We start from the raw sequence: 27697 nt of genomic DNA, 5'->3' as shown, positions 1-27697 counted from the left end.
CGGTCAGTATAATAGTTTAAAGACATCTACGTTGTAGCATGTATCAGTACTTCATTGCTTTTTATGACCAAGTAAGATTCCATTGTATGGACCTACCACTTTCTACTTATTCATTCATCGATGGACATTTGGGAGACTTACTTTCTAAAGGTTTATTATTTTTTAAATATTTTATTTATTTATTTTTAGAGAGGGGGAGGGAGGGAGAAAGAGAGGGAGAGAAACATCAATGTGTGGTTGCCTCTCATGCACCCCCTACTGGGTACCTGGCCTGCAACCCAGGCATGTGCCCTGATTAGGAATCAAACTGGTGACCCCTTGGTTCATGGGCCGGCACTCAGTCCACTGAGCCACACCAGCCAGGGCTTAAACATCCTTAAGTGTCCAGTTTAGTAGAGTACATTCACATTGTTGTGCAGCCAATTTCCAGAACTTTTTAATCTTGTAAAACTGAAACCATGCCTCACAAACATAACTCTACATTTTGACTAGATATTTCATATGGGTGGAATCATACCATATTTGTCTTTTGTAACTGGCTTACTTAGCATATTTGCAAGCTTCATTCATATTGTAGCATGTGTCATAATTTTCTAAAATTTTTATTTATTTTTAGAGAGAGGGGAAGGGAAGAGGAGAGGGAGAGAATCATCCATGTGCCATATCAATCAGTTGCCTCTTGAACACCCTCAAGTGGGGACCTGGCTGGCCACCCAGGCACGTGCCCTGACCAGGAATCAAACCTGGGACCGTTCAATTCTCAGGTGGCACTTCATCCACTGAGCCACACCAGCCAGGGCTAGTTGCCTTCCCTTTTAAGGATGAATAATAAATATCCCACGGAATGGGTAGACCACTTTTGTTCATCTCTCAAGGGCCACTGGGTTGCTCCTCTCTGCAGGCCATCGTGAATGATGCTGTTTTGAACGTGAGTGCACGACCACCCTGTTCTCAAGCCCTTTGGATGTATACCCAGAAGTGGAACTGCTGCATCACTGGTGAGTCTTTAATTTTCTGAAGAAACATCATACTGCCTTGCACAGCAGCACGGAAGTGCACCATTTTACATTCGCACCAGAAGTGCACCAAGGTTCCACTCTTCACATCCTCACCAGTGCATTATTTTGTTAAGATAATAACCCTCCTAATGGGTGTGAGGTGATCATTCATTGTGGTTGTGATTTGCATTTCTCTACTGATTAGTGGTGTTGAGGAGAGACTTCATTTAAAATGCACCAGTTCGTTTAAACTTCCATAACAACCGTCTTAATTCGCTATCCTCATTTCACAGATGACGAAAAAGGCGTAGAGACGAAGTTATTTGCCCCAAATCTCCTAAGCAGCCATAGTGGAGCCATAATTGAAGCGGCAGGACTCAGAGACCCCACAGCCGGCAGCTCCAGAGCAAAGATCTGTGGTCTTCCTCGCCCAGCAATTCTCTCTCTCTTAGGACTGCTCGCCCCAGAGACCAGAGAAAGGCACAGGTCCCCGGCAGTCATAGCGTTCCCACGTCGGGTGCTTCCTTCCTATAGGTGGTCACCATGTCTCCCGAGCCCCGGGGAGGTAGACACCCGAAATCCAAAGTCCCTAACCACCCACCCGCGGTTCTCTGTGAGCGGGAGTGATTGGGACCCTCCATGCAAGGATGCGGGAGGTAGGGGTTCCATCTCCTGGACCTCTCAGCCTTTGGTGGACCGGAGGTAGGATTGCGCCGGAGAAGACCTCAGCGGCTCTGATCCGTGCTGCGACTGCTCACTCTCACTCTCCCGCCGGGCAATTGGGGACCGGGAAGCGGAGCCTATGCGCAGGCGCAGGCGCGCTGCAAGTGGTCGCCGCCTGCGGGCAGGGCAGTGGGTGGTGGAGTCCGCCGCTATCCCGTCAGCCCGTCCGGCAAGGTCCCGCTCTCTCCCAACGCGATCTTCACGCCTCCTCTATCCCGTCCTGCTCCGCGGCGTTGGGCAAGATGGCTGCTGAGAAACAGGTTCCTGGTGGCAGCAGTGGTGGCGGTAGCGGCGGGGGCGGCAGTAGCGGCGGTGGACGCGGTGCCGGAGGAGACGAAAATAAGGAAAACGAACGACCATCAGCCGGATCGAAGGCAAACCAAGAATTCGGGGATAGCCTGAGTTTGGAGAGTATCCTAGACTAATGAGGCCTAACTTGGAATGACTACGTGTCGATCTGGCGGGCCGGGGGTGGGGGAGGCAGCGGGTCCGGCAGGTCTTGGGCAGGGAGGCCGAGGGTTGCAGTTCCGCCCTTACTTTTTGACAGGGTTCCAGGATGTATATTAAGAAGGGTCTTTCCTCACATCTGCAGGCTGGGAAACGTCCCTTTCTTTAAAGGCAGCACAAGGATATTGGGCAGATTTCTGCACTTGCCCCGCAGCTGCCCAGTTGGTGGGCTGGTGACGGCAATGCAACTCTGGGCAACCCAGTGAGCTCCTTCTCTGGCACCTTCAGCTGCTGAACTGGGGAGGGGAAACTGCGATCTGGACGTTTTGGCTTAATACTTTTGTCTGACAGCCGTTGGAGAACGGATAGTAAAAATTAGTTTGCTGTTCTGGAAATGAAGGCAAAGATGGGCTGCTCTGAGAGAAAGCTTATTGCGCGTTTTGAATGTACATCCTCGTAGCTTTTTAGCATCACTTGTGTAATTTTCTGACTAGATCTGTAGGCATTTTATGCTGTTGAGAGTCGTTCAGATGATCTGGAGGAGTTGATTGCTGGTTTACATCAGAGAGCAACCTCCATTGAGTGCTGATGACACTAGTTTGTAGCTTTTTGAAATGAAATAGTAAATGGAGAAAATGTAGCTGAATTCATTTAGCTGGACGTCTTAATGCTAAGTTTTCAGGAGGCTGGAGTTTTACTTTTTGAACTGCTGTAGCTCCGAATGGATGTTAGGATGGCTTGATTTTACTGCAGTACCTCATATCTCTGTCTTAATAACCAAGTTTTTAATTATTGAAATAATAGTTCCTTTTAGTTTTCAGTATTTTAAAATACACCTTACAGCTGGCTGGCTGGCTATAAAGAGGCATTGAGGAAACTTGGAAAGAAAACTAAAATTTTAGATAAAGGCGATTGGACTTTCTAAAATGTGGTATATGATATTAAGATATATAAGCTTAAAAAGAGGGTTTGGTCAGAGTTCTTTCTTTTAAAAGAAAAACTTCACTATTTCTGTGCAAACTGTGGCCTAGTTAGGTTGGCATGTGCCAACCATGGGCTCATGCAGCATCACAGCCGTTAGGGAAAGGTAGAGTTGGCAGATGTGGGAAGTTGTTATGCAAAAGGGAAAAATACAGGTCATTTATAGCCTGAATCTGCTTCAATGAGTTGAGTGAACTGCTGGGTCCAGGTGTAAATCAGTGGGAACCACCCCAATTACAGTCAGCATTTAGAAGCCAGGACAGGTTTTTTAAAGCTGTTGGGTTTCAGTGGTCCTTAATACCAGCAGTGCCCTCCTTTTTCACTGAAATTATTCGATAGTAATAGTTAAGCCAATGAACTTTTCTATGTGCCTGGCTCTGCCCTGTGGCAAGATAGCTGTTGAAAATGCTGGCAACAGGTTTCCCTAGTTAATATGCTAGGTTTTTCAGAAATGTTTAATGTCTGTGGTTTGATACAAATATAGACCAATGGAGACATGTTTTGATTTATTTGGGTTCTTGCCGTTGCCAGCTCTTCCTTAACCTTGGTTCAAGTTCTTCAGATTATTAAGGAATCCCAGCAGCAGCATGGTCTACGGCACGGAGATTTTCAGAGGTACAGGTGAGTATCCTGTACAAGCTACGTGCCAGTCGCTGTGGCATTTTCCAACTCAGTTTGCCTCTTTCAATGCTTACTCCGCGGTGTCAGAAAGTGCACCTAGACAGTCCAGCTCTGAACTCACATTGAACCCTCAAAAGGTATTTAATTTTCAGATTTAAAGTTTTGTAATGAATAAAAGGAGCCAGCCTTTTAATCCACTTTGCCTCACAATATTGCAGATACATTGGAAGCTTCTGCTGAAACTAGGAAGCTGTTAATGGTAGTCATTTTTAACTTAACCATATTGTTTAGTTTTGGTTAAATTCAAAACTTTACAGTATTTTTAAACATATAAGGGGAATTCCCATCGTTATGATTTGTTGGTAAACTTTTGTAACAGACTGTAAGTTGGAAAACATTTAATATGAGTCTAAAAAATATAATGGATGCTTGACGTCTAGTGCAGTTTGATACTGGGGAAGCAGAAATATCCAACTGTTCGTATCTTGTAGATGTAGGCTTTGGCTACCTGACTTTTAAAAGTACTACTGACACACCCTACCTCTCAGAGTCTAAGGTGCCAGCCGTATGGTGAAGGGTCCGCAGTGCGGGGACAGAGCGAGCATGCTGGGCAGCGGTGGGAGGAGTGGCGGGACCGGAGTGTGTAGGGCGCTGTAGGCCGGTGCCGCTCCTTCGGGTGTGAGGGAAGCCACTGGAGAGTTGAATGGGAGATTGTTAGGACTTGGTATGTTTTTAATTGTAAGGAAATTTCCAAAAACAAATGTAGAGTTGGAAGTGCAGTGAGCCCATCAGACATTCACTACACTAATTAATTTCTGCCCTTTTTTGTTATATCTGTTCTCCTTTTTAAAAAATTAATTGGCCCTGGCTGGTGTAGCTCAGTGGATTGAGTGCAGGCCTGCGAACCAGAGGATCGCGGTTCAATTCCCAGTCAGGCCACATTCCTGGGTTGCAAGCCAGTTCCCTGCAGGCCAGTTCCCAGCAGGGGACACATGAGAGGCAACCATACATTGATGTTTCTCTCCCTCTCTCCTTCCCTTCTCTTCTAAAGATAAATAAATAAATATTTTTTAAAAAATTGAAGGATTTTTTAACCATTTTATTGAAGTGTAATTTATATACCAAGAAGTATACAGAGCCTTGGCTGGTATAGCTCAGTGGATTGATTGAGCATGGGCCTGTGAACCAAAAGGTCGCTGGTTTGATTCCCAGTCAGGGCACATGTGTGGGTTGCAGGCCAGGTCCCCAGTGTGGGGCACGTGAGAGGCAATCACACATTGATATTTCTTTCCCTCTCTCTCTCCTCTTCTCCTCTCTTTAAAAATAAATAAATAAAATCTTAAAAAAAGAAGAATACAGAGCTACATGAGCAGAGGGAGGCTTGGCATAAGAGGTTCCTTTTCATTTTTTCAAAACCCGTCATAAGTCTGCTCCAGTGAAAATGTTAACAAGAGGATAATGGTTACTCATGTCCTTTACATTCAATTTGACATTGGTCTCATTCTTTTTTTTTTTTTTTAATTTTACTTATTTTAGAGAGAAGGAAGGGAGAGAAACATTGATTTGTTGTTCTACTTATTTATACATTCACTGGCTGATTTTTGTATGTGCCCTGACCAGGGATCAAACCCACAACCTTGGCATATCAGGACGATGCTCTAACCACCTGAGCTGCCTGCTGTTGTCTTGGTTACCATTGTAGCTGCACAGCCAGCCCCAACCAGAGTGCGCGCTCTTTGGGAACGGGTACTGTGTCCCCTGCCTCGCCACGTTGTCTGTGCTGCCAGTCAGACTGCCCTGCGCGTTTCAGCTTGATGAATGTTTGCAACATGGTGTGCGGTGTCTACAGTCGCTATAAGCAGAACATGTGAAACCTGTGGCCTTACTTTAGTACAGAATTGACTGTCGAAAGTGCTGTCGGCTTGGCCAAATAACTTTTGTTTGTGGTTTCTTACAGGGGCTACTGTTCCCGTAGACAAAGACGTCTCCGGAAAACACTCAACTTCAAGATGGGGAACAGACACAAGTTCACGGGGAAAAAAGTTACTGAAGATCTTCTGACCGATAACAGGTATGGGCTGCTCAGCGCGGCCGCTGGATGTTACTCTTGGCTGATACACTCACTGAGCAGTTGCAGGGCACCAGGCACCGTGCCGGGCTCCTGGTGTCTGAAGGAGGCATGTGACTTTTTCGAAGCTCTGTGCTTTATTCTTACTATTGTTGTGTTACAATAAGATGAGGAAGCTGAGGCTCAAGGAGGTCCAAGAGCTTGTTCTAGAACTGTGGTGGAATGGTAAACGTTAAAGTCAGTGATCGAAATCTGACCAGTTACTGGGTAAAGTTCCTAGAATGCAGATTTCAACGTTCTTACTTCAGTCAGTGTATCTGCGTGCAGTCTGGCTGTGTGTCAGTCAGTGCGAAGTTCCTCAAGCTTCAGCCTGTGGGCCAAATTGGTCCTCCAGCCAAATTGGTGTTCTTGTAAATAAAGTTTTATTGGAACACAGCCACACTATTCTTTTAGTATTGTTTACAGCTGCTTTGTGCTACAATAACAGTAATCGGGACAGAGACAGTACGGCCTCCACAGTCTGAAATATACTATGGGGTCCTTTGTAAAAAAAGTTTCCTGTCTCCTGGTCTAGTATGTGGCCAGGACTAATCTGGACACCATGGTGGATGTGGAAGAGTTTAGGAAACATTGTTCTTAACCCTTGCTGACTGTGACCTTGTTGATAGGTGCTGGTCAAGTACAAAACAGGAAACACTGCAAGATAGTAAAAGTGCCATGTGGTGTGTCGTTGCCTCTGAAGTCTGGGAAGGGAGAAGCTAACATGACGTTCTTACTAGGGAGCCAGGAGCCTGCACAGAGGAGGCCAGACCGTGACCAGTTTGTGAGAGGGAGGCACAGTGTGTCCGGAACACGGCCGTGGTGGCCGTGGTATTCAGGCACTGCCCTCCTGGACAGTTACTTGCCTCTGCTCAGGCAGTGAACAGGCTGGGAGCTTGGTGTGTGGAGGCAGAAAACTAGAGCACAGGGACCGTGAACCTGCCCAGGGGCAGGGCGCACTGGGTGAATCTGGTGTAGTCACGTTAGGAAGAGTCTCTTACAATGTGAGAACCTTTATTTTGAAGAGAGAAAGGGAAGCTGACGTTTGAGGAAGCTGAGTCAAGGCAGTTTTTTAAACCGAGATTCACCACAGTAATAATAAATTAGCTAACTTATTTAGCTCTTTGTAAGTGCTGGGCTCTGGTCTTAGTGTGCTCCGTGTGTTACTGCGTCGGAGTCAGGCACAGAAAGGTCAGTACTTTGCCCAAAGCCACACAGCTAGTGAGCGACAGCACTGGGGTCCAACCCAGACTCCAGAGCCGCTTTCTTTTTTTTTTTTTTAAGATTTTATTTATTTATCTTTAGAGGGGAAGGGAAGGAGAGAGGGAGAGAAGTACAATGTGTGGTTGCCTCTTATGCATCCCCTGCTGGGAACTGGCCTGCAACCCGGGCATGTGCTACACCAGCCAGGGCCTTTTTTTTTTTTTTTTTTTAAGGTTTATTTATTTATCTTCAGAGGGGAAGGGAAGGAGAGAAGTACAATGTGTGGTTGCCTCTCATGCATCCCCTGCTGGGGACTGGCCCGAAACCCAGGCATGTGCTCCGACTGGGAATCGAACCGCAGTCTCTTGGTTTGCAGGCCCGTGCTCAATCCACTGAGCTACACCAGCTGGGGCCAGAGCCTCTTTCTTAGCTGCTTCAGGGTATTGCCTCTTCAGGCCTTGGCTTCTAACTGGGTTGGGATTGAGAAGCTGTTGACTGAAAATTAAAGCCAGACTGTGTGCTTGGACAGCCTGCCTCTGTCTGCTAAAATTTGGGAGGGGTCGGTCTGGGTTTGCCAAGTCCGAGGTGGGAGCAAGCTTTCAGTGAGGTGTGTCTGGTGTCTGGTTAGAGACCTGAGGCGGAGCTGGAATCGGATCAGAGAGGCGGCATTGGGATCACAGAGACACAGAGAGGAGGAGGCGGGAGGCAGCGAGCCAGGAGCACGGGGCTTGGGAGGCTGGAGGTGGTGCCAGGGGTGTGCAGGAGCCTGGCTCCCTGGCCTCGGTTGTCAGCCACTCCTCCTCGCCAATGGCTTAGGTACCTGCTTCTAGTTCTGATGGATGCTGAAAGAGCCTGGAGCTACGCCATGCAGCTCAAACAGGAGGCCAACACCGAACCCCGGAAACGGTTCCACTTGCTGTCCCGCCTGCGCAAAGCCGTGAAGCACGCGGAGGAGCTGGAGCGGCTGTGTGAGAGCAACCGAGTGGACGCCCAGACCAAGTTAGAGGCCCAGGTGAGTGTGTCAGCGCCAGCCCTGCCCTAGTCTGGAGTCCGGAGACGTGACTGAAACGTGCCGTTAAACAGAGGCTTCTTGGTTATACATGGAGAGTCGGGGGACAAAAAACTAATTTTGGTTTTTCAAGGTGAAGTTAGTGTCCCTTGTTCTGAGCTCTTGGTTTTTAATAATTGGCTCTAACTTTTAAAGACAGCTCACGTTTCTTTTTTTTTTTTTTAATTCTCACCTGAGGATATAATTTTATTGATATTTCTTAGAGAGGAAGGGAGTGAGCAAGAGAAACATCAATTGGTTGCCTCCCATACGTGCCCCAGCCGGAGCTTGAACCCACAGCCCAGGCATGTGCCCTGACTGGGAATCAAACCTGCAGCCTTTTGGTGCACAGGACTGTGTTCCAACCAGCTGAGCCACCCAGCCAGGGCCATAAGCAGGTTTTAAGTCAAATGAAGAAAAAACACATTGCCTTTATTTTGAAGTTCTCTCATGGGGAAATAAATGAATCAAGAAATAGCCGTGTCTCACCTTAGATTAGTGAAAAGTTTTTCTCCTTCAAGGTCAACCTGAATATATTCTTGACACCCGAGTTCGAAGCAGGCTGAGGAGGTTGAGCTGGAGCGATGGGTCTTGGGTGCTGAAGCGTTCTCTCCCTGGCCCTCTCCCCGCTCCAGGCTTACACGGCTTACCTCTCAGGAATGCTGCGGTTCGAACATCAGGAATGGAAGGCTGCCATTGAGGCTTTTAACAAGTGCAAGTGAGTGTTGGCGACTTTCTGTGGAAGTCTGCACAGTTTCCGGTTTTTCTTCCCATTAGAGATGATGGCTATTCCCCTTCCTCCTCAAAACGGGCCAGGTCTGGTAGTTGGTAGGAGGGTCTCCAAGTGCCGTGTTTTGTTTGTGGCCACTGTGTCCCTTGGGAGTTTGTTTTCTTGCTACCCGGCTGCTGTGCAACCCCACAGGACTATCTATGAGAAGCTGGCCAGCGCTTTCACGGAAGAGCAGGCCGTGCTGTACAAGCAGCGCGTGGAGGAGATCTCGCCCAACATCCGCTACTGCGCCTACAACATCGGTGAGCGGGCCGGCCGCTCGCAGAGCCTGGGCTTTACACGACTCGCTTCCCCTTCCCCCCATCCACCCTTGACCTGGGCTTTGGTTGATGGAAAAGGTAGAGCTTAATGGGAAAAAAATACAATAACTAAATTTAAACAAAGAGAGAAAAAGGTGGAACTACCAGTCAGCCTTGCAAGATCTCGGAAGGCAGTGCCTTTGCTTTCGTTTCCTCCCCTCCATTGTCGGTCCCCCCGAGGGCTTTGCCCCCGGCGGGGCAGTTGCTGCCTGTGCTTGTGGGGGGGGGGCAGCAGGGTTCAGCCCCTCGGTCTGGAGAGAACGGACCAGGCCTCTGAGGGCTTTTCGCTCTGTCCCTCTCTCGTTCTCAGGGGATCAGTCAGCCATCAGTGAGCTCATGCAGATGCGGCTGAGGTCTGGGGGCACCGAGGGCCTCCTGGCTGAGAAACTGGAGGTAATCTCACGCCCGCTCTTTTGTGGGACGTCTTTGGTTTGAAGAAGTCCAGAGAAAGAAGTAATTCGTAATTCCACCGCCCAGTGTAGGTGCTGTTAATATGTGCATATTTACATCTTTATTTTTAGTAAAAAACTTCCTTCATTTAATACTTTTTTAAGTATTTGGGTCTTTTACCGTGTTACATTTATTTTTTAAGCAGTAAAGGTTTATTGAAAAAGTAGGAGATACAAGAGGGAGGGGGTACATTGGTTACTGCCCAGAGGTAGCCACTTAATAACGTGATGGATAACTTGCAGACTTGTACACGGGGTGGCGTGTATTTCATTGTTTGTTTATTTAAAGAATTCATTTATTTTAGAGAGGAAGGGAGGGAGAAAGGAAGAGAAAATTTGATCGGTTGCCTCTTACATGCCCCCAACCAGGGACCTGGCCCACAACCCAGGCATGTGCCCTGACTGGGAATCAAACCGGCAACCTCTCAGTTTGCAGGCGAGCACTCAATCCACTGAGCCACATCAGTCAGGGCAAAAAGGCATGCATTTTTAAAACGGGATCCTAGTATACACTATTTAGGAACATCCTTTAAAAGCCTGGTTGTCACACACAGTTTTTCCATTTTTGCGCATACGTGTGCACATGGTCGTCCTTTGGTGGGTGCACGGCACTCCTTCGCAGTCCGAGTTGACCGCTCCACTGTCACTGAGTGATAAACTGTCACCGTGAACACGTGTGTTTCTAGTTCACACACATTCTTAGTTATGTCCTAGGATAAGTTCCTGAAAGTGGAGTGAGTGTTTTGGGAGCTTTTGATACATACTAACAAATATTTTAAGTTTCTAATTTACATTTCTGCTTGGGCTATATACACATATGCATTTCTCCTTATACCCTTACTAAAAACTTAGTGATGGTCTTTCTAACCTTCTGATTTGTCCTTTTAAGTTTGAGTTTCTGTAAGCCAAGACATAGTAAATCAAGGAGGAATTTGAATAGGAATGTATGTACACTCTGTGAGGTGTAAGGTGTAATACGTTGGTTATAGAAGAGGACAGAGACTGATCTCTTCTTTCACGTTGGTCACTCGTACTCACCAGGCCAAGCTCTCACTCTCTGACCCTCCCTCCAGGCACTGATCACTCAGACCCGAGCCAAACAGGCCGCTACCATGAGTGAAGTGGAGTGGAGGGGGAGGACGGTCCCGGTGAAGATCGACAAAGTGAGGATCTTCCTGCTGGGACTGGCCGATAACGAAGCCGCCATTGCTCAGGTAACGAGGTAGTTCCCGTTCTCTCTCCAGTTTGAGTCTGCAGAGATGTGTGTTTAGAATGTAGTATTTTGTTGGTGTTCATCGGTCATGGAACAAATTCATTTTAATGCTGTTTGGGATTTGGTAACAGTCTCAAGATGCACCCTCTTAAATACAATTATTTTAAGAGCTAAATTTATAGAGGAGGTGTTCTGTTTAGAGGGCAAAGAAATTGACAGCAACAGTCAGCAACATAAAAAGGGGGCAATAAAAGATTGGCTTGAGGCGAGGGGTAACTTTGGCCCAGCAGGTGGTGCAGCAGCATAACTCCGTGTCCCAGCGGTCTCTGACCTCTCGTCCCCGCCTTCGAGCCCTGAGGGGAAGCTCTTGTTCCCGGGCCTTTTAAAGAGAGCCTGCCTAAGCCAGAATATCTCGTTTGACGTGTGGCGTGTATGTAATGTCCATGCAGAGCTGCTTACTGACATAATTGTTGCCTTTGTGAGGGTGTGAGCAACCTAGGGAGTTTCAAAGGACGAGATCCTGGTGTTCTTGGGCTGTACAAAGTGGACAGTGATTACGGCACTTCTTAGAGCTGCTCCTCAGTATGAGACAGAGCCGCTAAAAACCAAACCACACCAGGCTGCTCAGCGTGTCCACTGCCTGGTCGAGGACCAGTGGCGTTTCTTTCACGAGCCTCCACAGTGAGCTGTTGACCCTGAAGGTGTGCCTGTGGGTCGCTTGTGAGCTGTGCTGAAGGTGGTTTTAAGCATCCAGACTTGTTCCAGACTTGCTGCGTTGCATTGCGTTGGGGCAGCTTCCAGGAATGGGGTTTCTTGGTGCCTCTGTGTTGCCGAATGCCCCTCTGGTTTCTCTTTTATCTGGTTGAGGGACAGAAGGCTGCAGCACTACCAGGAAGTTTATTTTTTCCCTTATACTACAAGTCTGAGAAGCGGTTTTTTCAGTCCTCATCTGAGGATGTGTTTTTATTGATTTCAGAGAGAGAGAGAGGAATGGGGAAAGAGGGAGAAAGGGAAACGTTGATGTGAGAGAGAAACCTCGATTGGCTGCCTCCTGCAGCCTTTTGGTGCAAGGGACCGGGCTCCAGCCAACAGAGCTGCCCGGCCAGGGCTCCTTTAGTCTTAGGTTTTCAAGCCAGCCAGCAATCAGAATCCCATGGGACTTTGGGCCCTTCCTTACTCTTTCTGTCCCTCTCGGGGTGCTTCTGAACAGCAGCTGCTTTCTTAATCAAATGGTTGAGATCAGGAACAAGTCCTTTGGACTTAAGAATTCTCAAGATTTTCTGTGACCAATGTGGCTCTGCTGATCGGGCATCTTCCTGCAAAGCAGCAGGTGGCCAGTGTGATCCCCGGGTGTAGGGTGCACACCTGCGTGTAGGTTCAGTCGCAGCTGGGGAGTGTGCAAGAGGCAGCTGCTGATTGTTTCTCTCCATCTCTTTCTCTCTCCCCTCCCTCTCTCTAAAAATAAATTTTAAAATTTTAACAGTATATTTATTTTTTATAGAGAAGAGAAACATCAATATGTGACAGAAACATTATCTGGTTGCCTCTCACATACCCTGAGCTGGAAACCTGGCCTGCAGCCCAGGCATGTGCCCTGCCAGGGTATTGAACCCGTGACCTTTTGGGTCACAGGCCAGCGCTCAATCCACTGAGCCACACCAGCCAGGGCTAAATAAAATCTTTTAAAAAAGAAAGAATTCTCAAGATTTTATTGGTTGTCACAAAACTATAAATGATGTAGCAAATCTCTGTTAAATGGATTTTTCCATATTTTGGATTACAGTTCTAGAAGAAATTGCCTAAAATTAGAATACCATGTAAATTTAAACATATACTATATTTTGCTGTGTATAATAAGGACTTTTTTGCTCACATTTTCGAGGGAAAAATGGTGCACATCATACATGGGTAGTACTAATTTTGTATCTACATAAATGTTTTTAATATTTTTACTTATGCTCATGTGTTAAAGTGTAATTCTAGAAAGCAGTAATGCTATCCATATGCAGAATGCCCTGGAAAATGATAATTGATTTTGTTTCTAAATATAATTTAAAAATTAAAACAAAAGTTTCTTTTCCCTGAAAGTTTGGCCCCAAAACATGGGTGTGCATTATATACGGGAGCACATTATACATGGCAAAATGCTGTATGTTTGACCTCTTTCTGATTAAAGTTGTTTAAGAATTTTCCATTTTGATTTAATGCCGAAGATGTTTAAAGCTTTCGTTTATGATTAAGCATCTGTGCGAAGAAGTCAGGGAGAGAGAGAAAAAAAGAATCTCAATATATTCAATAGTTTTGTTTCTTTTTTTTTTAAATCACATGCTATGTTTTGGTTTGGTATTTAGGGTCCTTATCAAGAAGGAAATAGTTTTTCAGTAAATAGCTCTTTGTAATACTATAGTAGCTCAATTGTAAAGTGATGCATTTTAAAAGTATACAAGAGCACTGGCTGGTGTGGCTCAGTGGATTGAATGCTGGCCTGTGAACCAAAGGGTTGCTGGTTCGATTCCCAGTCAGGGCACATGCCTGGGTTGCTGGCCACGTCCCCCAGTAGGGTGCCTGTAAGAGGCAACCACACACTAATGTTTCTGTCCCTCTCTTTCTCCCTCCCTTCTCCTTTTTCTAAAAATAAATAAAACATTTGTAAGAAAGAAAGTGCTCTTTGGCCGTTTGAGATGAACCCCAGGAAGAGCCCACTTGCCCCTGGGTGCCAGTGTCAGCGGTCAGGCCAGCCCAGTCCCAGCCTCACCCGCCAGTTCTCGCTACAGTGCTGTGCTCTCTGCCCGGGAGGCTGGCAGCGGGGCCGTACGAGCAGGCCCCTGATCCCAGGGTGTGCAGGCCGGTCTGCCAGACGTGTGCCACCTCCAGGAGCCCAGACGCCGGGCCTGGGCAGCCCCACTCTTCTTGCTTGTTGAGGTTTTTGTGACTTTAAAGGCTAAAATAGCCTGGAAGTTTACTGAAAAGCATGGACGGAAGAAATAATTCAGGGAGGTAAAACACTGGACTGAAAAGGCTGGAGCCAAGAGTGACTCAGCTGCCAAAATCCAGTTGCAAAGTCCTGAGTCTCTTCAGCCAGACTTGAAGCCTTTGTGTCTGTGGTAGTGCCTTGCTTTAAAACTCACTTCCATGTCGCCGTGGTAATACTCGGTCACTGTGGAGGTCGTGTTGTGAGGCTGCTCTTTGGGGGTGGGGGCAAGTTGAAGGTGTCTGCAGGTGTGGTGATTCTTATCAAGTCACGGTTAATATTCTAACGTTTGGGTGGAAAGGAGACCATTTTTCCTTCTCTCTTTAAACACTATGTTCTTAGTGAGGCTGGTCTCTCCCTTTACCACATAATATCTACAGTTTTTTCTAGACCTCAGTGGGCGGGCTGGCTGGGTTGGTCCCCGTCCCCTCGGTTCTCTGGTGGGAGTGGTGGAGAATGTGGTCAGACTGGCCCCGTTGGTCTCTTAGTCATGCCGCCCCTTCCAGCAGTTTTCATGGACAAGTGAAAACAACCTGAGAGTCTGTTTGCAATAGCAGGGGTGCCTCCAGTTCAGCACGTACAGCAACTGGCTTTCCTCTGTCCCCGCCAGCCTTCAGGTGACCTCGAGCCACGTCCTGGGCTGCGAGAAGTTATATAACCATCTCCCTGGAATGTGTGTGTTAGGACTAATGAATGACACATTCCTTCTGGGCCTGCGGTTCCTCTCCGTCACAGGCACACCTGGGGAGGAGGTCCAGGCGAACACAGTTAGGGTGTGGGAGCTTGCACTGTCTGTGGGCCCAGCGGCTGCCTTGGGAGGCCCGCGGGTGGGTGCGGAGGAAGCCTGCTCTCCCGTACAGGGCTGTTTCTCTCCCCTTTGTCCTTTCAGTACGGTCTTGGCCTCCAAGACAGGTTTTTTCGTTTTTATTTTTAATAATTATTTTTAGAGGGGAAGGGAAGGAGAAAAAGAGGGAGAGAAACATCAATGTGTGGTTGCATCTGCCTCTTGCATACTCCATACCGGGGACCTTGCCCACAACCCAGGCATGTGCCCCAGCTGGGAATCGAACCGGCAACCTTTGGGTTCGCGGTCCTGTGCTCAGTCCACTGAGCTACACCAGCCAGCGCCAAGACAGGTTTGTTAGGATAAGCAGCAAAATATGTTTAAAGCTTCCTGTTTGGAGACACCTGCCCAGCCCAGGGAGAACCAGGAGTTCTGCCCCCTCAGGGGGCTGTCCAATCACCGTGGTGCCAGACCTCAGTGAGCTCGCAGGTGGGACGAGGGCGTGTGGGAGCAGTGGGCGTTTGTCCTTGTGCAGCGCTGGGGGCAGAGGCACCCTCACTCTGGGAACGAAGACGACACGTGGCGTTGAAGAGGCCTGGCAGTATTTCCATGTTCTGTCTGGGCCCCGCCCTCCCTGCAGGTCCCGTGTGCCTGGTAAAGTGAAGGTACCCTCCTCTTACATGCCCGTGGCCCCACCCACCAAGCCCCGCCCATCTCTCAGAGGGTGTTGGTGGCATATTTGCTGAAGTGTGTGGTATCAGAGCTGGTGCAGAGTCGTTCTGCCTGCTGAGGAGCTGGTTCTGTGGTGGGTGCCAAGCCTGTTCCTAAGTCTTATTTTAATTGCTAAACTGTCATATGGCTGCCCCGTCCTACAGGGTTTTTACTTAGGAAATTGGCTGGCAAGTTTGATGAAATGATTATAAAGAACCTCGTAACTCGAAGCGCTTAACAGGGTTTTTGTGTGAAGTGAGTTTCTCCAGAGCTGCACCGTCCAGTGCAGCAGCCGCTTGAACACGTAGGGCTAAGTTTAAATGAACTAAGACCTCGTGTGCTCAGTGGTCATACTGGCTCACAGCTGCTGTATCAGACGGTGCGGGTCCAGAGCATCTGCGTCACCGCAGAAAGTTCCGTGGGACAGTGCTGCTCTGGGCTTCCGTGAGGTGGGGGTGGCCGTGTTAGCCTTTTTAGATTCACAGAATGACTGTGTCCCTGATTTGTCCCTAAGTTAGGGGACAAGAGGAGAGGCAAGTGATTCACAAATAGAAAGTATGTTTGATTTGTGCTGGGTAGTTCACAAGGAAGTTTTTTCCTTCTCTACACTAAGGGTGCTTAAGAGAACGGCAGGTTGGACCCGTGCCACCCATCTCTCACAGGAGCGGGCAGCGCTGGTTTTCTCTCGGGCGTCAGGGCACCGGGTTGGATGTCGGTTTCTGCGGGAAGTCGGGTATAATGGAACGTCGGGGTTCGAGTGGCACAGCGGGTCTGCCGGTGACGCGAGGTCACCGCCTCCCTGCCGTTGGCCCGTTCGCACCTGGTCAGTCGGATCCTTTAGGACAGTGATGTGGTCTGGCAGGTACTCGATCGGTTAATGAAGCACTTTTCCCTCTGCGCAGCTCGCTGGTGTCCGCGCGGCCCAGTACTGTGCGGAGGCCGCCATCGCACGCTTGTTGGTCAGCCTCGTCCGCCCTAAAGATGTTCTCCGCAGAGCCGTACGGGTACCTGAGCGCTGAGTTGCGGTGGTGGGGAGACGTGGAAGAGAAATACGTTTCTGATCGGTGCTGACTAGTAGTGTTCCCACCCGCGTGGACGTAAGAGCAGTCCAGTGTCAGCACGTCTCCTGGGTTCGTTTGTAAGGGTGGTTGTGCTGGCCAGCAGCAGAATTTCAGAGTTTGTTCAGGAGGGAGAAAGGAAAAGCAGGCCCCGGTGCGCTTGGGCGTGAGGCAGCAGTGCCTGGGCCCCTCTGTCAGGCCCTCCAGGGGCGCCGTGCCGGCCCGACGGAGCAGCAGCACTGGAGGACAGTGGTAGGAGGCCCTGGGACCGGAAGGAGTTCGAAGCATCTGTTGCCTGACCGACCGATAGTGTCAGATGGGGGTGCCGGCACTTTTTCAGTGTGTTCACTTTACTTACATGTGTAATTCCCATTTCCATGTAGGTGACGACCGACTGTAGGAAACATTTTACACGGTGCAGAGTAGCAATCGAATGCTCTCTGATTTGGGGTACTTTGGTTGGGCGAGTGTTGGGGTGAATCAAAGCACCGTTCTGCCCTCCTCCCATCAGAACACTCAGAGGAAAACCTTGACTGCGTTCTGCCTTTGCCCAGGCTGAGAGTGAAGAGACCAAGGAGCGGCTGTTTGAGTCCATGCTCAGCGAGTGCCGGGACGCCATCCAGGCTGTTCGGGAGGAGCTCAGGCCGGATCAGGTAGGACCGTGCGTGGGGCCGCAGGCTTCTGCTCGGGGCGGGGCCCTCCTGGGTCTGAGTTCCCCGTTCCCAGGTGGGGTCCAGCAGTCTGAGGGCGCTGACTCCTGGCCACTGTGTGAGATGTAGTGTTTGGCTAACAGCAAAGCCTCAGGGCTCCATCGGGTTGAGGGATCCTCGCTCAGTCCTGTTTCTCCTGGTCCTGTTTTACCTTTTTAAGGCTTTGGTCTCAAGTTCAGGTGGATGTCTCCAGTGCTTCCTTTTTCTAATAAAATCACTGTAGTTCATTCAGGCATCTGGGAACCCTCATTACCATTTTTGCCTCTTTCTGCCCTGTTGCCAAAAACCCTACTTCCTCTCCCTTTGTGATTTCTCTTGCTGCTTGTCCATCTCTCCTGATTCTGACTGTACCCAGTGGTCCCTCCAGGTCCAGAGCAGTGGTCTCCAAATGTCTGTGATGAAGCACTTCCATAAGTAAAACTGAGCATCAGTGTTTATTTGTAAAGGTATATACAGCTGAGTGCAGCTGACTTGTAACATGAGAATGCATTAAAAGAAAGGTTTTGGAAATGAAATAGATGTGAGTAGAAGTCCTGGTTTTCCCCTCACACCCGCAGCCTTGGGGCCGTGTGCATCGCACTTCAGAGAGCACTGGTCTGGCAGACAGAGCGCCACTCCCGAGCTGGTGTGCGCGCCGCTCCCGCCGCACGAGGCCCCATGGCTCCCAGCCCTCTCTCCACCTGCGAGAAGCCTGCCGGCACCGCTCTGGCCCACGGAGATCTCTGTTTCCTAAATACCTCATTCTTACAGCCAGAATTTTGGGTTGATGGTTAATCAAGAATTGCCTTTTAATATTTTGTGTACTGTCTCATATTTACCTTTTGTTACACTTTCCTCAGGATTGTAAGTATCTTGAAAGCATTGATGTATTTTCTTCAGCATCTGCCACAGTGTGTTGGGTTTAAACTGTTCACTGGACATTTGTTAGGCTGAAGCCACCCGCTCCCCTTACCCAGTAAGCTGCCGTGTACGGTACCCTTCCCTTCGTCCACTCAGCAGGTGCTCCCAGAGGTGGCCTCCGTCAGCGGCCTCGAACTCAGAGGAGCCGAGGGGCACCCCATAGAGGGCGAGGGCACAGTGATACCACGGTGCACCCCCGTGGCTGCTGTGACATCCCCACACACTTGGTGGCTTTGAACAGCACAGAGTTACTAAGGGTTCTGGACGGGGGAAGTCGAAACGGGTCCTCGGGGGCTGCATTCTTTCCGAAGCTCAAGGGGGACAACGCGTTTCTGGCATTCTGGAGAACGAGTTTTCTGGCCTCTAGAAGCCACTTACCTGCCCCGGTTCACGGGCACATCCTCCACCTTCAAAGCCAGTAGCATGGCACCTTCTCCCATCTCTTACTTCTGCCCTGCTCTCTGACCACATCACCAGCTCTTCTGCCTCCTGCCGAGAAGGAGCCTGTGGTCCCCCTGGACCTGGCTGGATGGCCTGGGCCCGAGCAGAGATCCTTCTCATCATTACAGCTCTGGGGTGTCTTCCCACGTCAGTGCACAGCCTCACAGACCCCGGAGCTGCGCTGCCGCATTTTGGGGGTTCTTATGCAGCCACCCATAAAAGGCAGGGGCAGACGGCACAAGGGGTCCAGTTTGGGCCCCAGTGGAGCCCTGCACCATGGAATGGCTGGCGTTAGTGCTGTGGGTCCGACCACCGGGAGCTGCGGGCCGGGAGCCGTACTGGCCAGGACTTTGAATTCTCTTTATCTCACCCAAGTCTGCTTTTTAGTGGCACTCGCAGGGCCCTGTTGTTTGAGAGTACATCTAGTAAGTCTGCTGTTTGAGGACCTCCTCTAGGGCCCTCACCACTGAGTATGAGGTGGTCAGGGCCAAGGGTGAGGTCAGCTGTTCCATCTTCCCCTTTCCCTTTCTGCAGAAACAGAGAGACTTCACCCTTGACGGGGAGTCGGGGAAGGTGTCTAATCTTCAGTACCTGCACAGGTAAGCACTTGGCCTTTTTACTTTTTACATGTTGTGACGTGCATCACTGGAACAGAAGAGTGCATGTAATGTTTGTGTGCGTGTCAATGTATAATTTCGTATACAGTAAATAAAACTAATGTGCCTGCACACTTCGTCACAGCAGAGTGTGTGTACCACGTTTGGGATCTGACCTGTATGTAATTAAATCTTCGTACAGCATGAGAACTGGAATTCAGCAGGTGACTTGGAAGCACCCGGTTGATTCCCCTCTCCTCCTTCTCTGTGTTCTGAATGTTTGACCTTGTCCCTTCCACATCTCAGTTCAGTTTAAACAAGTGCAGTGCCATCTGGAGATTCTTTTTGAGTGAGGTAAGGGTCTGCTTCCGTTTTTCTCTGAGGATGCCGGGTTGCTCAGTATAGTGTGAGGCGAACGTGATGACCACTACACTGTGGAAACCACCTGGGTTGCTCAGTGTAGTGACGGGGGGCTGTGGCCTCCCTGCCACCCTGCAGCGCCACCCTGCAGGTGCACCTCCTGTCCCCACCCCGCACGCTCCTGGCCGGGCACTTCTGCTGCGCTTACAGACCTGTCCACACTGACGCCAACATAGCACTTCCCACTGATTCTGGAAGAAGCCTTGGTATCTGGCAGAGCACGTTCCGCAGACCGGTTGTTCCCTGAGGCGCATCTTGACTGCTTTTGTCCTTTGTTCTTTCCTATACTTTTTAAAAAGACTTTATTTCTTTTTAGAGAGAAGGGAAGGGAGCAAGAGAGGAAAAGAAACATCAATATGAGGGAGATAGATCTATTGGTTGTCCCTTAAGCGCCCCCTACTGGGGACTTGGCCCGCAGCCCCAGGCATGTGCCCTGACTGGGAATCGAACTGGCAACAACCTTTTGCTTCGCAGGCCAGTACTCTGTCCAGTGAGCCACACTAGCCAGGGCTCTTTCCTATACATTTCTACATCAGCCATGAGGTTTAATTTGTTTCATAGAAGAAAGGAGGAAGGAAGAACGACATTTCTGGGACTTCCTGGGGAGAAGAAATAAAATGAGTTGGGAAAACTGTTTCTTGTCAGATTCTATTTTCTGTATGACTAAGAAATTAAAATTTGCGTCTGACTTGCTGGGGAACCTGGCAGTCTTTTCAGCTGTCCCCCAGCCTTCTCAATTTTTTATGAAAACAAAATCCCATTTTTAGGGAGTTTGATATTACGCAGATGTCACCTTGACCGCCAGATGACTCAGGTGGACCGTTGATCAGGAATGGCCCTTAGATGGCTTGTACTTTAACCACCCGATAAGGAAAATGGCTCTGGGAGGCTGAGGGACCTGCGTGTGCCTGACGGTCACACAGAGTCAGAGTCAGGAGTCACTCTAGCCTCCTAACCCTGAATGACGTCGATAGCTGCAGCAGGGCTCTGGACTTCCAGGCTGCGGACCCCACCCTGGGTCCCTTCTCCCACCTCCAGCTCCACTAGTGCAGGCTCTGGGCTTCGGGGAGGCCCGGGGCCTGCTCGGACAGGTCAGAGACAGGTGGCTCTGGCGTTTTAGAAAACTTCGTGTGATGTATCTAAATCCCTGTACCACTTGTGGATAATAATTACTTTGAGAGTCTGATTTTTCTTCAGAGCTTTAAGAAAATTTCTTTCACGACCTTCTTCCCATTTCTCTGAAGCAGCCATTTTTAACTCTTTTAACAAAGCTTTTTGGTGCTTATCTTCATGTCTCTAGATGACACGTTATTGCTGCCTCTTTTGCACAACAGCCCTCTCTCACCTGCTCTGCTCCACCCTCCACCCCGACCCTTCTCAGCCTCTCATCCAAGTCCTATATGGGCTTTCTCAGCCTTGATTCTATTTCAGTTTCTAACAATTTGTGTTCTTTGAATATTGTTTTTAAAATGCAGTGTCTCATTCTAATTTTACAATCATAAAGTCTTCCTTTATCTTTCTGGGGTCATTAATAATAGTTTTCTTAAGTTGTTCTAAGGTTCTTCTAAGTTGCTTTTCCTCTCTCGGTTTGGACCTGTACTGTCTTGTTGGAGGTTTAAATGTCTGGTTCGTCTGCTCCTGTAAAGCGAGCGGTTTGCCTGGTGGCGGCTCTGCCCTCACACACGGGGGTCCCTGCCTTCGGGCTTCCCTGTGAGTGTTCTGGCTCTGCCCCTCCACCAGGACCCTGACTCGAGAACTACGGAGGGTCTGTCTCTTGGGCAGGGTATCCCGGGGTATATACCAGGCTGTCCATGTTCTGGGAGCTGAGTAGGGGAGGAAGGCCGGTAGGTCAGGCGACACTCAGAACTTGACGGTCCTTTCACCCCCCTGGCTCATTACAGAGTCCCTACCTCGGCCGTGCCTGGCCCTCCGCCCCCAGGCCTCTCTTGTATCCTTTCCCAGGGATCCCTCCTGCCTTCTACTAGAGGAGGGTGGGGACCTCGAGGCCTGAACACTTTTTTAAAAAAGATTTTATTTATTTAATTTTGAGAGATGGGGAAGGGAGGGAGAAACTGGGGTTATGGCCTGCAACTCAAGCATGTGCCCTGACTGGGAATCAAATCGGTGATGCTTTGGTTTGCAGGCCTGCGCTCAATCCACTGAGCTACACCAGCCAGGGCCCCTAAACACTTCTTAAACAGATTTCTAAGTGGTTACCCTGTTTTTACGTTCAGATATTAAAGAGATGTGCCCGGTGGCACAACTACAGTTGAAGTGAGCAGGCATTGTGCATAGTCTCTAGTGTACACACACGTTTAATATGCACACCCATCCAAAGACACTGCCTCCTGCCCTTTTCTAAGAAGAGAAGGTCATCAGAAGAGGGGCAGCTGTCCTGTGAGCACGCCATCCAAGCGTGAGTGCGGGCCAGGCCGTGAGCCAGCTCTCATTCCAGGAGCGAGCTCCCACTCTGTGGGTCACCTGGCAGACCGCCCCCGGGATTAGTAGCTGTGTGGCTGAAATTATATTTTGTCATGGGGTCTTAAGTTGGTCCCCTGCAAATTAGCCAGTGAACAGCAGCTAGACTTGAGGCCTCCTTAAGCCAAGGACCAGGCTGACTAGCCGGGCTGGGTGACACGCCCTCGCCCCCACGCTCCCCTGGGGCAGCCCCAACTTGCAGTCCTGTGCTCCTCTCAGAGCGCCAGCTTCCAGAGCATAACCAAGCTGACGTGTGGTGCATTCCAGCTACCTGACTTACATCAAGCTGTCGACGGCCATCAAGCGGAACGAGAGCATGGCTAAAGGGCTCCAGAAGGCCCTGCTGCAGCCACAGCCCGAGGACGACAGCAGGCGGGCACCCCGGCCCCAGGACCTGATCCGGCTCTATGACATCATTCTACAGGTGGCCTTGAGGACAGGGAGAGCAAGGGCCTGGCCTTTGCATGTGTGGGACACCAAGTGACTTTGCTTTGTGTTGCGAAAGGGTGGTGATAACCAGCAGCTATTGGTGTCTTGGTAAAAGACACAGGCCTTGTCCTTGCCCAGTCTAGTGGTCTGTGACCCTGACATTCAGACATGTTGATGTACAGACCAGTGAGCCCACAGGTTTCTTGGAGCACTAGGCCTGCGTGTACTGCCCACATGCTGTGGTGCACCGAGGCCAAGGCCACGCTGTCTCGGCCACTGGGAGTTTGCCAGTGTGCGGGCTCGTGAGGCACTGCACACACAGGCTCCCAGCAGACGCGGGAAGAGTGGGCCACGCCAAACGGAAGTGCAGGGCAGAGTGGCCTCCTCTGGCTGGGCTGCTCTCTGGAGGGCTGAGGTGCATGCTGCTTCAGATGGGACAGATAGCTTTTGGTGTCCGAGAGGGTGGAGGTGACACAGGTCTGGCTGCTGCAATGTCACTTAACTCGAACTGTCCCCTTTATTCCAAGCTCAGGTTCCTCCTCCTCACCCTTGTCTTGTTCTTATGAGGCCCTTGGTTAGGAACGCGGTCCGAGGCCACTGTCTCACGGTCTCTCTTTCTGCATCTTGCGCAGAACCTGGTGGAGCTGCTTCAGCTCCCTGGCTTAGAGGAGGACAAAGCCTTCCAGAAAGAGATAGGCCTCCGGACCCTGGTGTACAAGGCCTACAGGTGAGAACGGTGGACAGGGCTCCCCTCAGCCTCCAGAAGATTGGGGGACTGGCTGTGTGGTTACCGGGCCCATGATCGGAGAACAGCCAGCCCCGTGTGGTCGGGGGTCTCAGGTTGTGGCGGGAATTCCCAGTGGCCCTTGTTTGATTTTGAGTGGACAGGGGGAGCCAGAGAGCACATGCACTGAATGTCTTTGCTCCTTCCTCCCAGTGGGAAAGGGATGAGTGTTGGGAAAGGTGTGGGTTGGCAGAACCGGGGAGGAACTGGGGCTGGGGCTGAGAGAAAGCTAAGCTTCTCGTTTTTCACGTACTTGTGTGAGAGAAAGGGGGTCTGGCCCAGTGGGACTGGAGCCCTTTTGTTTTGGGCTCTAACACCCCAGCGCCCTGACGCCCCCATCCCAGCCCCTGTGGGCCCTTCTGTCCCACCGGGTAGCAGTCCCAGACCGTGGGTCCCAGTGGACAGGCTTCCATTAGGAAGAGGACTTGCATTTGGTTTTTGAAGAGATGAGTGGAGATGAACAACTGCGACCCGGCTGTGTGGGAGGTGCCAGCTGGGGTTTGTATTGGACCCTCACCGCCACCTCCGATCGCGGGGACAAGTGCGGTCCGCCTGGCGGGCTGGCATGGTGAGGGTGTTGGTGTCTCCCGGGCAGTGATCCTGAGGTTAAGAAACCTGTTTCCAAGTTTAAAATTTAGCCCAAACTTCAAGGACAGCCTTGTTCCTGGGGCATTGTTGCTTTAGAACACTGGCTCTTTTCCCTTCCCCGCCAGGTGTTTTTTTATCGCTCAGTCCTATGTGCTGGTGAAGAAGTGGAGCGAGGCCCTTGTCCTGTACGACAGAGTCCTGAAGTATGCAGATGAGGTGACCGGGGGTGCTGGGGCCTTCAGGAACAGCCTGAAGGTGAGCCGTCTGTCCGTCCTCGTTTCTAAGCCGGACAAGTGCTTTGAGGCTCTGCGGGGGCTGCGGCTCCTGCCTGCTCAGCCTCCGGACGTGGCGCGGCCCTGAGTGCCTAGGAGCAGCAGGCTGGGTAACTCACCGCGGCGCTTCCGGCCTGAGGGGGACTCGGGCTCTAGGAAGGGAAGCCATCCCTCCAGATAAAACGAACCTGGAGTTCTAAGTCAAAGTCACCTGGGAAGGTTTTTTAAAAATGGGTGTTTGGACTCACTGTCCTCTTTGGTCCCCACACACCATTTGTCTTGATTTGCTGCCCTTGTGAGGTGGGGGGGTATGCCTGGGTCGTCCTCCTAGACATTCTGGTTCTAATTGGTGTGGGGGCCTGGGGTGAGCTTGGGGTTCTTAAAGGCACCGGGCTGAGAAGCGGTGCCAAGGTCTCTCCCCACACAGGGCACCTGGGCGTTTGCTGGAATGCGGGCTCTCGGGCCCCGCCCAGGCCTGCTGAGTCGAATCTGTGTTTTAGCAAGCCCTGTGGGCGACGGGGTGCACGCGAGGGCGCGTGCTAACCCGAGCACTGGTGGCACGGTTCTTTGTACAGGCTGTCGACGCAGCGGGCTGCTCCCGCTCGGGGACTGCCATGCTGATGCAGGGATTCTTAAAGCGCTGTCTGGTCCAAGGAATCTTCTTGTCTTCTCTGAGCAGAGTCTGTTTAGAAAGCGGACAGAGGTTTATAATAACAACACTATTATTAGCACAGACTCGGGGCGGTGCGTGAAAACCGCCGCTCTCACACTCGGGCTGTTTGCTCTGAACGGCACTGCCTTGGGGGTGGGAGCTGAAGTAGAAACTCAGCTGCTGCCTTCAGAGAGCTTGTGCCATTCTCACAGCCTGCCCGCAGGAGCACATCCTGAGCGGCAAAGCAGGAGGAGGGCCGGAGCAAAGGCAGAGAGCGGGGGGGGGGGGGGAGTAGGTGGTGTGGGCAGGGGGTGTGGAGGCCCACAGGTGTTACGGCCTCTCTTGGCAGGGAAGAGACGTTTCACAAAGGCCTACCCTGCTTCCCGTGCCCGTGGGTCTGGGGGGCGTGTCCAGGAATGGCGGTGTGAGGGGTGCCAGACCTTACCAGGCCCCTCTGCACATGACCAAGAGGGGGCAGAGGCAGCAGAACAGCCTCCCGCTCCAGCCAGCTGCCTGGGGCGAGTCCCAGCTTTGCAGCCCCTGCAAGGGCAGCTGGCCACGTTCTGTGGCCACTCTGTCCCTCATCGGATCTGTAAAGTGGATGCGGAATACGTGGGGTCACCGAAGGTGGGGTGATCAGTCACTTGCACTGCTCGGGACAGCACAGAATGCCCCTAGTGTAAGATAGGTGCGTTTCTTAGTGTCATTGTTAGTCCAGGACAGCGCTTAATCTGTGGCTTAGCTTTTCCCGTTTGAAACAAGCTAGTGGGCATTTTTGTCAATAGAGGGAAGTGCTTTAAAAGTCCAAGTCCCATGAGAATGCCAGTGGAACTGCCGAGCGTGGGGTTGGTGTGGCGTGCTGCGCTGACCGAGGGCTGATGCGGGCACGGCTTCCGACTCGTTGCAGGACCTGCCTGACGTGCAAGAGCTCATCACCCAAGTGAGGTCCGAGAAGTGCTCTCTGCAGGCTGCGGCCATCCTGGGTGAGCCTCCCGGGCCCGCTCCCTTTCCTGCCGCCCCCAAGGAGGGAAAGAGGTCGCTTGGGTTGACCTGTGAGATTCCTGCTGTCCCTTGTCCCTGGCTGTGCGGTGCACTGGCCTCTCAGGGCTGGTGGCCTGGTCTGGGCAACCATCTGTACTCGGAGCTGCTTCTCAGCGGGGTTTGGGCCCGGGAGGGTGGGGCGCACTCACCCACGGGTTGGCCGCCTCTGCTCGTGGGGTTTATTTATTTTAAAGATTTTACTTATTTCTAGACGGGGGAAGTAGGGGGGGACGACATCAATGTGTGGTTGCCTTTCTCCCCCCTGCTGGGAACCTGGCCCGAGACCCAGGCATGTGTCCTGACTGGGAATTGAACCGGCAACCCTTTGGTTCACAGGCCAGCACTCAGTCCACTGAGTTACACCAGCCAGGGCTGCTCTTGGGATTTAGAGCCCACAGGTGTGATAGTGTCACTTGTGAATCTAGTTCGCTAAGTCCCCGTCCTTACTGAATCCCTGTGAAACTTTCAGATGTCAGTGACTCCCACCAAACGGAGAGCACCTCTCAGGTCAAGGACAACAAGGTGAGTGTGGGCTGTGGCTTTGGAGGGACAGGAAGCAGGTTCATAGCTCACAAGGGGTGTGCACTCTTGGGTAGGGGAGAGGACCCTCGGTCCTAAGGACATAACCCAACCCCCCCCTTTTTTTTTAAGATTTTTAAAATTTGTCTTTAGAGGGGAGGGGAAGGAGAGAGGGAGAGAAATACCAGTGTATGGTTGCGTCTCGTGTGTCCCCTGGTGGGAACTGGCCTGCAGTCTAGGCAGGTGCCCTTACTGGGAATCAAACCTCGATCCTTTGATTCACAGGCCCATGCTCAATCCACTGAGCTACACCAGCCAGGGCCCAACTCCCCCCTTCTTTTGCTCACATGCCTGACAGCCACCGTGTGAGGCTCGTTAGGGATCCCCAAGACAGCCCCAACCAAGGTGAACACTGGCTGGAAGTCTGACTCAGACGTCTGGCGGCCCGCTCCTTTCTCAGCCTCCCAGCGTTGGTGACTCTGCACTATGACAGGGGCGTGGGAGCCCTCCCTCACAGGAGACTGGTGGGCGTCCCATGAGGTCGCACACAGAGGCTCTGAACGGGTGGCCCCCACACGGTGTGTGTCCTGCTGTCCATCTGTGGCTGATCCCCAGTTCCTCCCTTTGGTCTGCTTCCAGCCCCTGGTTGAACGGTTTGAGACATTCTGCCTGGACCCTTCCCTCGTCACCAAGCAAGCCAGCCTCGTGCACTTCCCGCCAGGATTCCAGCCCATCCCTTGCAAGCCCTTGTTCTTTGACCTGGCCCTCAACCACGTGGCCTTCCCGCCACTCGAGGACAAGCTGGAGCAGAAGACCAAGAGCGGCCTCACTGGCTACATCAAGGGGATCTTTGGGTTCCGGAGCTAACTGGGCTCTTCTGTGGGGGCAGGGGGAGATTCTGACTCGGTGTGTGTTGTGAGGAAACCCCAGCGAGTTCCGCGACATTAAATCCAGGTCCGCGTTGGCCCAGGGCAGGAGTGTGACAGCCTCAGCCCTGCATCCCTTGTCTTGTGTATTTGTGTACCCCCATCCTGGGCCAGCGTGCCGGGGTGCCCTGCCGTCTTCTGGCCCATGTGTGCAGGGCCCTGCTGTCCACTGCTGCCCGGGGCGGGCACTGCCATCCAGTCCCGCGTGAGCTGTGCTTTCCTGTGGTCAGCGAGGTGTTCAGGGAGGAGGCTCACGCCAGGCGGAGGTGGGGGGTTCGGGACGGGTCGTCCTGTTTGTTCAGCACCACAGGTTTGAAATGCGCTCCTCCTCCTTGCTGTGAGCACCCAGGTCCCCGGGAAAGTCCATTCGTGACTGGGACGCACTGGCCCATCTCCCCAGAACTGCAGTTAGCCTTATCCCCTTCACCGCCAACCGGGAGCAGTTTCAGAACAAGCAAAGAGCTCTATTTTTAGAAGAAATGTGTTACACTCAGAAATGATGAAAACAAATCTTATATTAAAAGGCAAAGACGTTGGA

At 51.1% G+C, this 27697-nt stretch overlaps 1 protein-coding gene across 2 annotated transcripts; it reads left to right on the top strand.

The window, feature by feature from the left end:
- The first annotated feature begins 1938 nt into the window (after positions 1 to 1938).
- Positions 1939 to 27697, top strand: SRP68 (signal recognition particle 68). 2 transcript variants are annotated; one of them, XM_037157853.2, is made up of 16 exons: positions 1939 to 2132; positions 3704 to 3770; positions 5728 to 5841; positions 7897 to 8092; positions 8764 to 8846; positions 9051 to 9160; positions 9528 to 9610; positions 10740 to 10880; positions 16958 to 17056; positions 18989 to 19053; positions 22216 to 22372; positions 23010 to 23104; positions 23875 to 24004; positions 25581 to 25656; positions 26184 to 26236; positions 26873 to 27697. In XM_037157853.2, exons 1-16 carry the CDS (start codon positions 1964 to 1966, stop codon positions 27098 to 27100), a joined length of 1866 nt encoding a protein of 621 aa, XP_037013748.1. In that variant the 5' UTR covers positions 1939 to 1963; the 3' UTR covers positions 27101 to 27697. The 2 variants fall into 2 exon arrangements, with proteins under 2 accessions (XP_037013748.1, XP_037013749.2); XM_037157854.2 differs by lacking the exon at positions 1939 to 2132 and adding an exon at positions 2396 to 2430 and having other exon boundaries at positions 3681 to 3770.

Source organism: Artibeus jamaicensis, unplaced genomic scaffold, assembly GCF_021234435.1.
Source record: "Artibeus jamaicensis isolate MK-2021 breed Jamaican fruit bat unplaced genomic scaffold, CSHL_Jam_final contig_2259, whole genome shotgun sequence".
Taxonomy (NCBI): Eukaryota; Metazoa; Chordata; class Mammalia; order Chiroptera; family Phyllostomidae; genus Artibeus; species Artibeus jamaicensis.
This window is presented reverse-complemented; position numbering and strand designations above follow the sequence as displayed.

Bases quoted from the DNA above. Each gene is read 5' to 3' on its own strand.
- SRP68 (XM_037157853.2), top strand. From the start codon at position 1,964: ATGGCTGCTGAGAAACAGGTTCCTGGTGGCAGCAGTGGTGGCGGTAGC. The intron at 2,133-3,703 runs GTATCCTAGACT...CCTTGGTTCAAG, and splicing joins GGATAGCCTGAGTTTGGAGA to TTCTTCAGATTATTAAGGAA. The intron at 17,057-18,988 runs GTAGGACCGTGC...CCCTTTCTGCAG, and splicing joins AGGAGCTCAGGCCGGATCAG to AAACAGAGAGACTTCACCCT.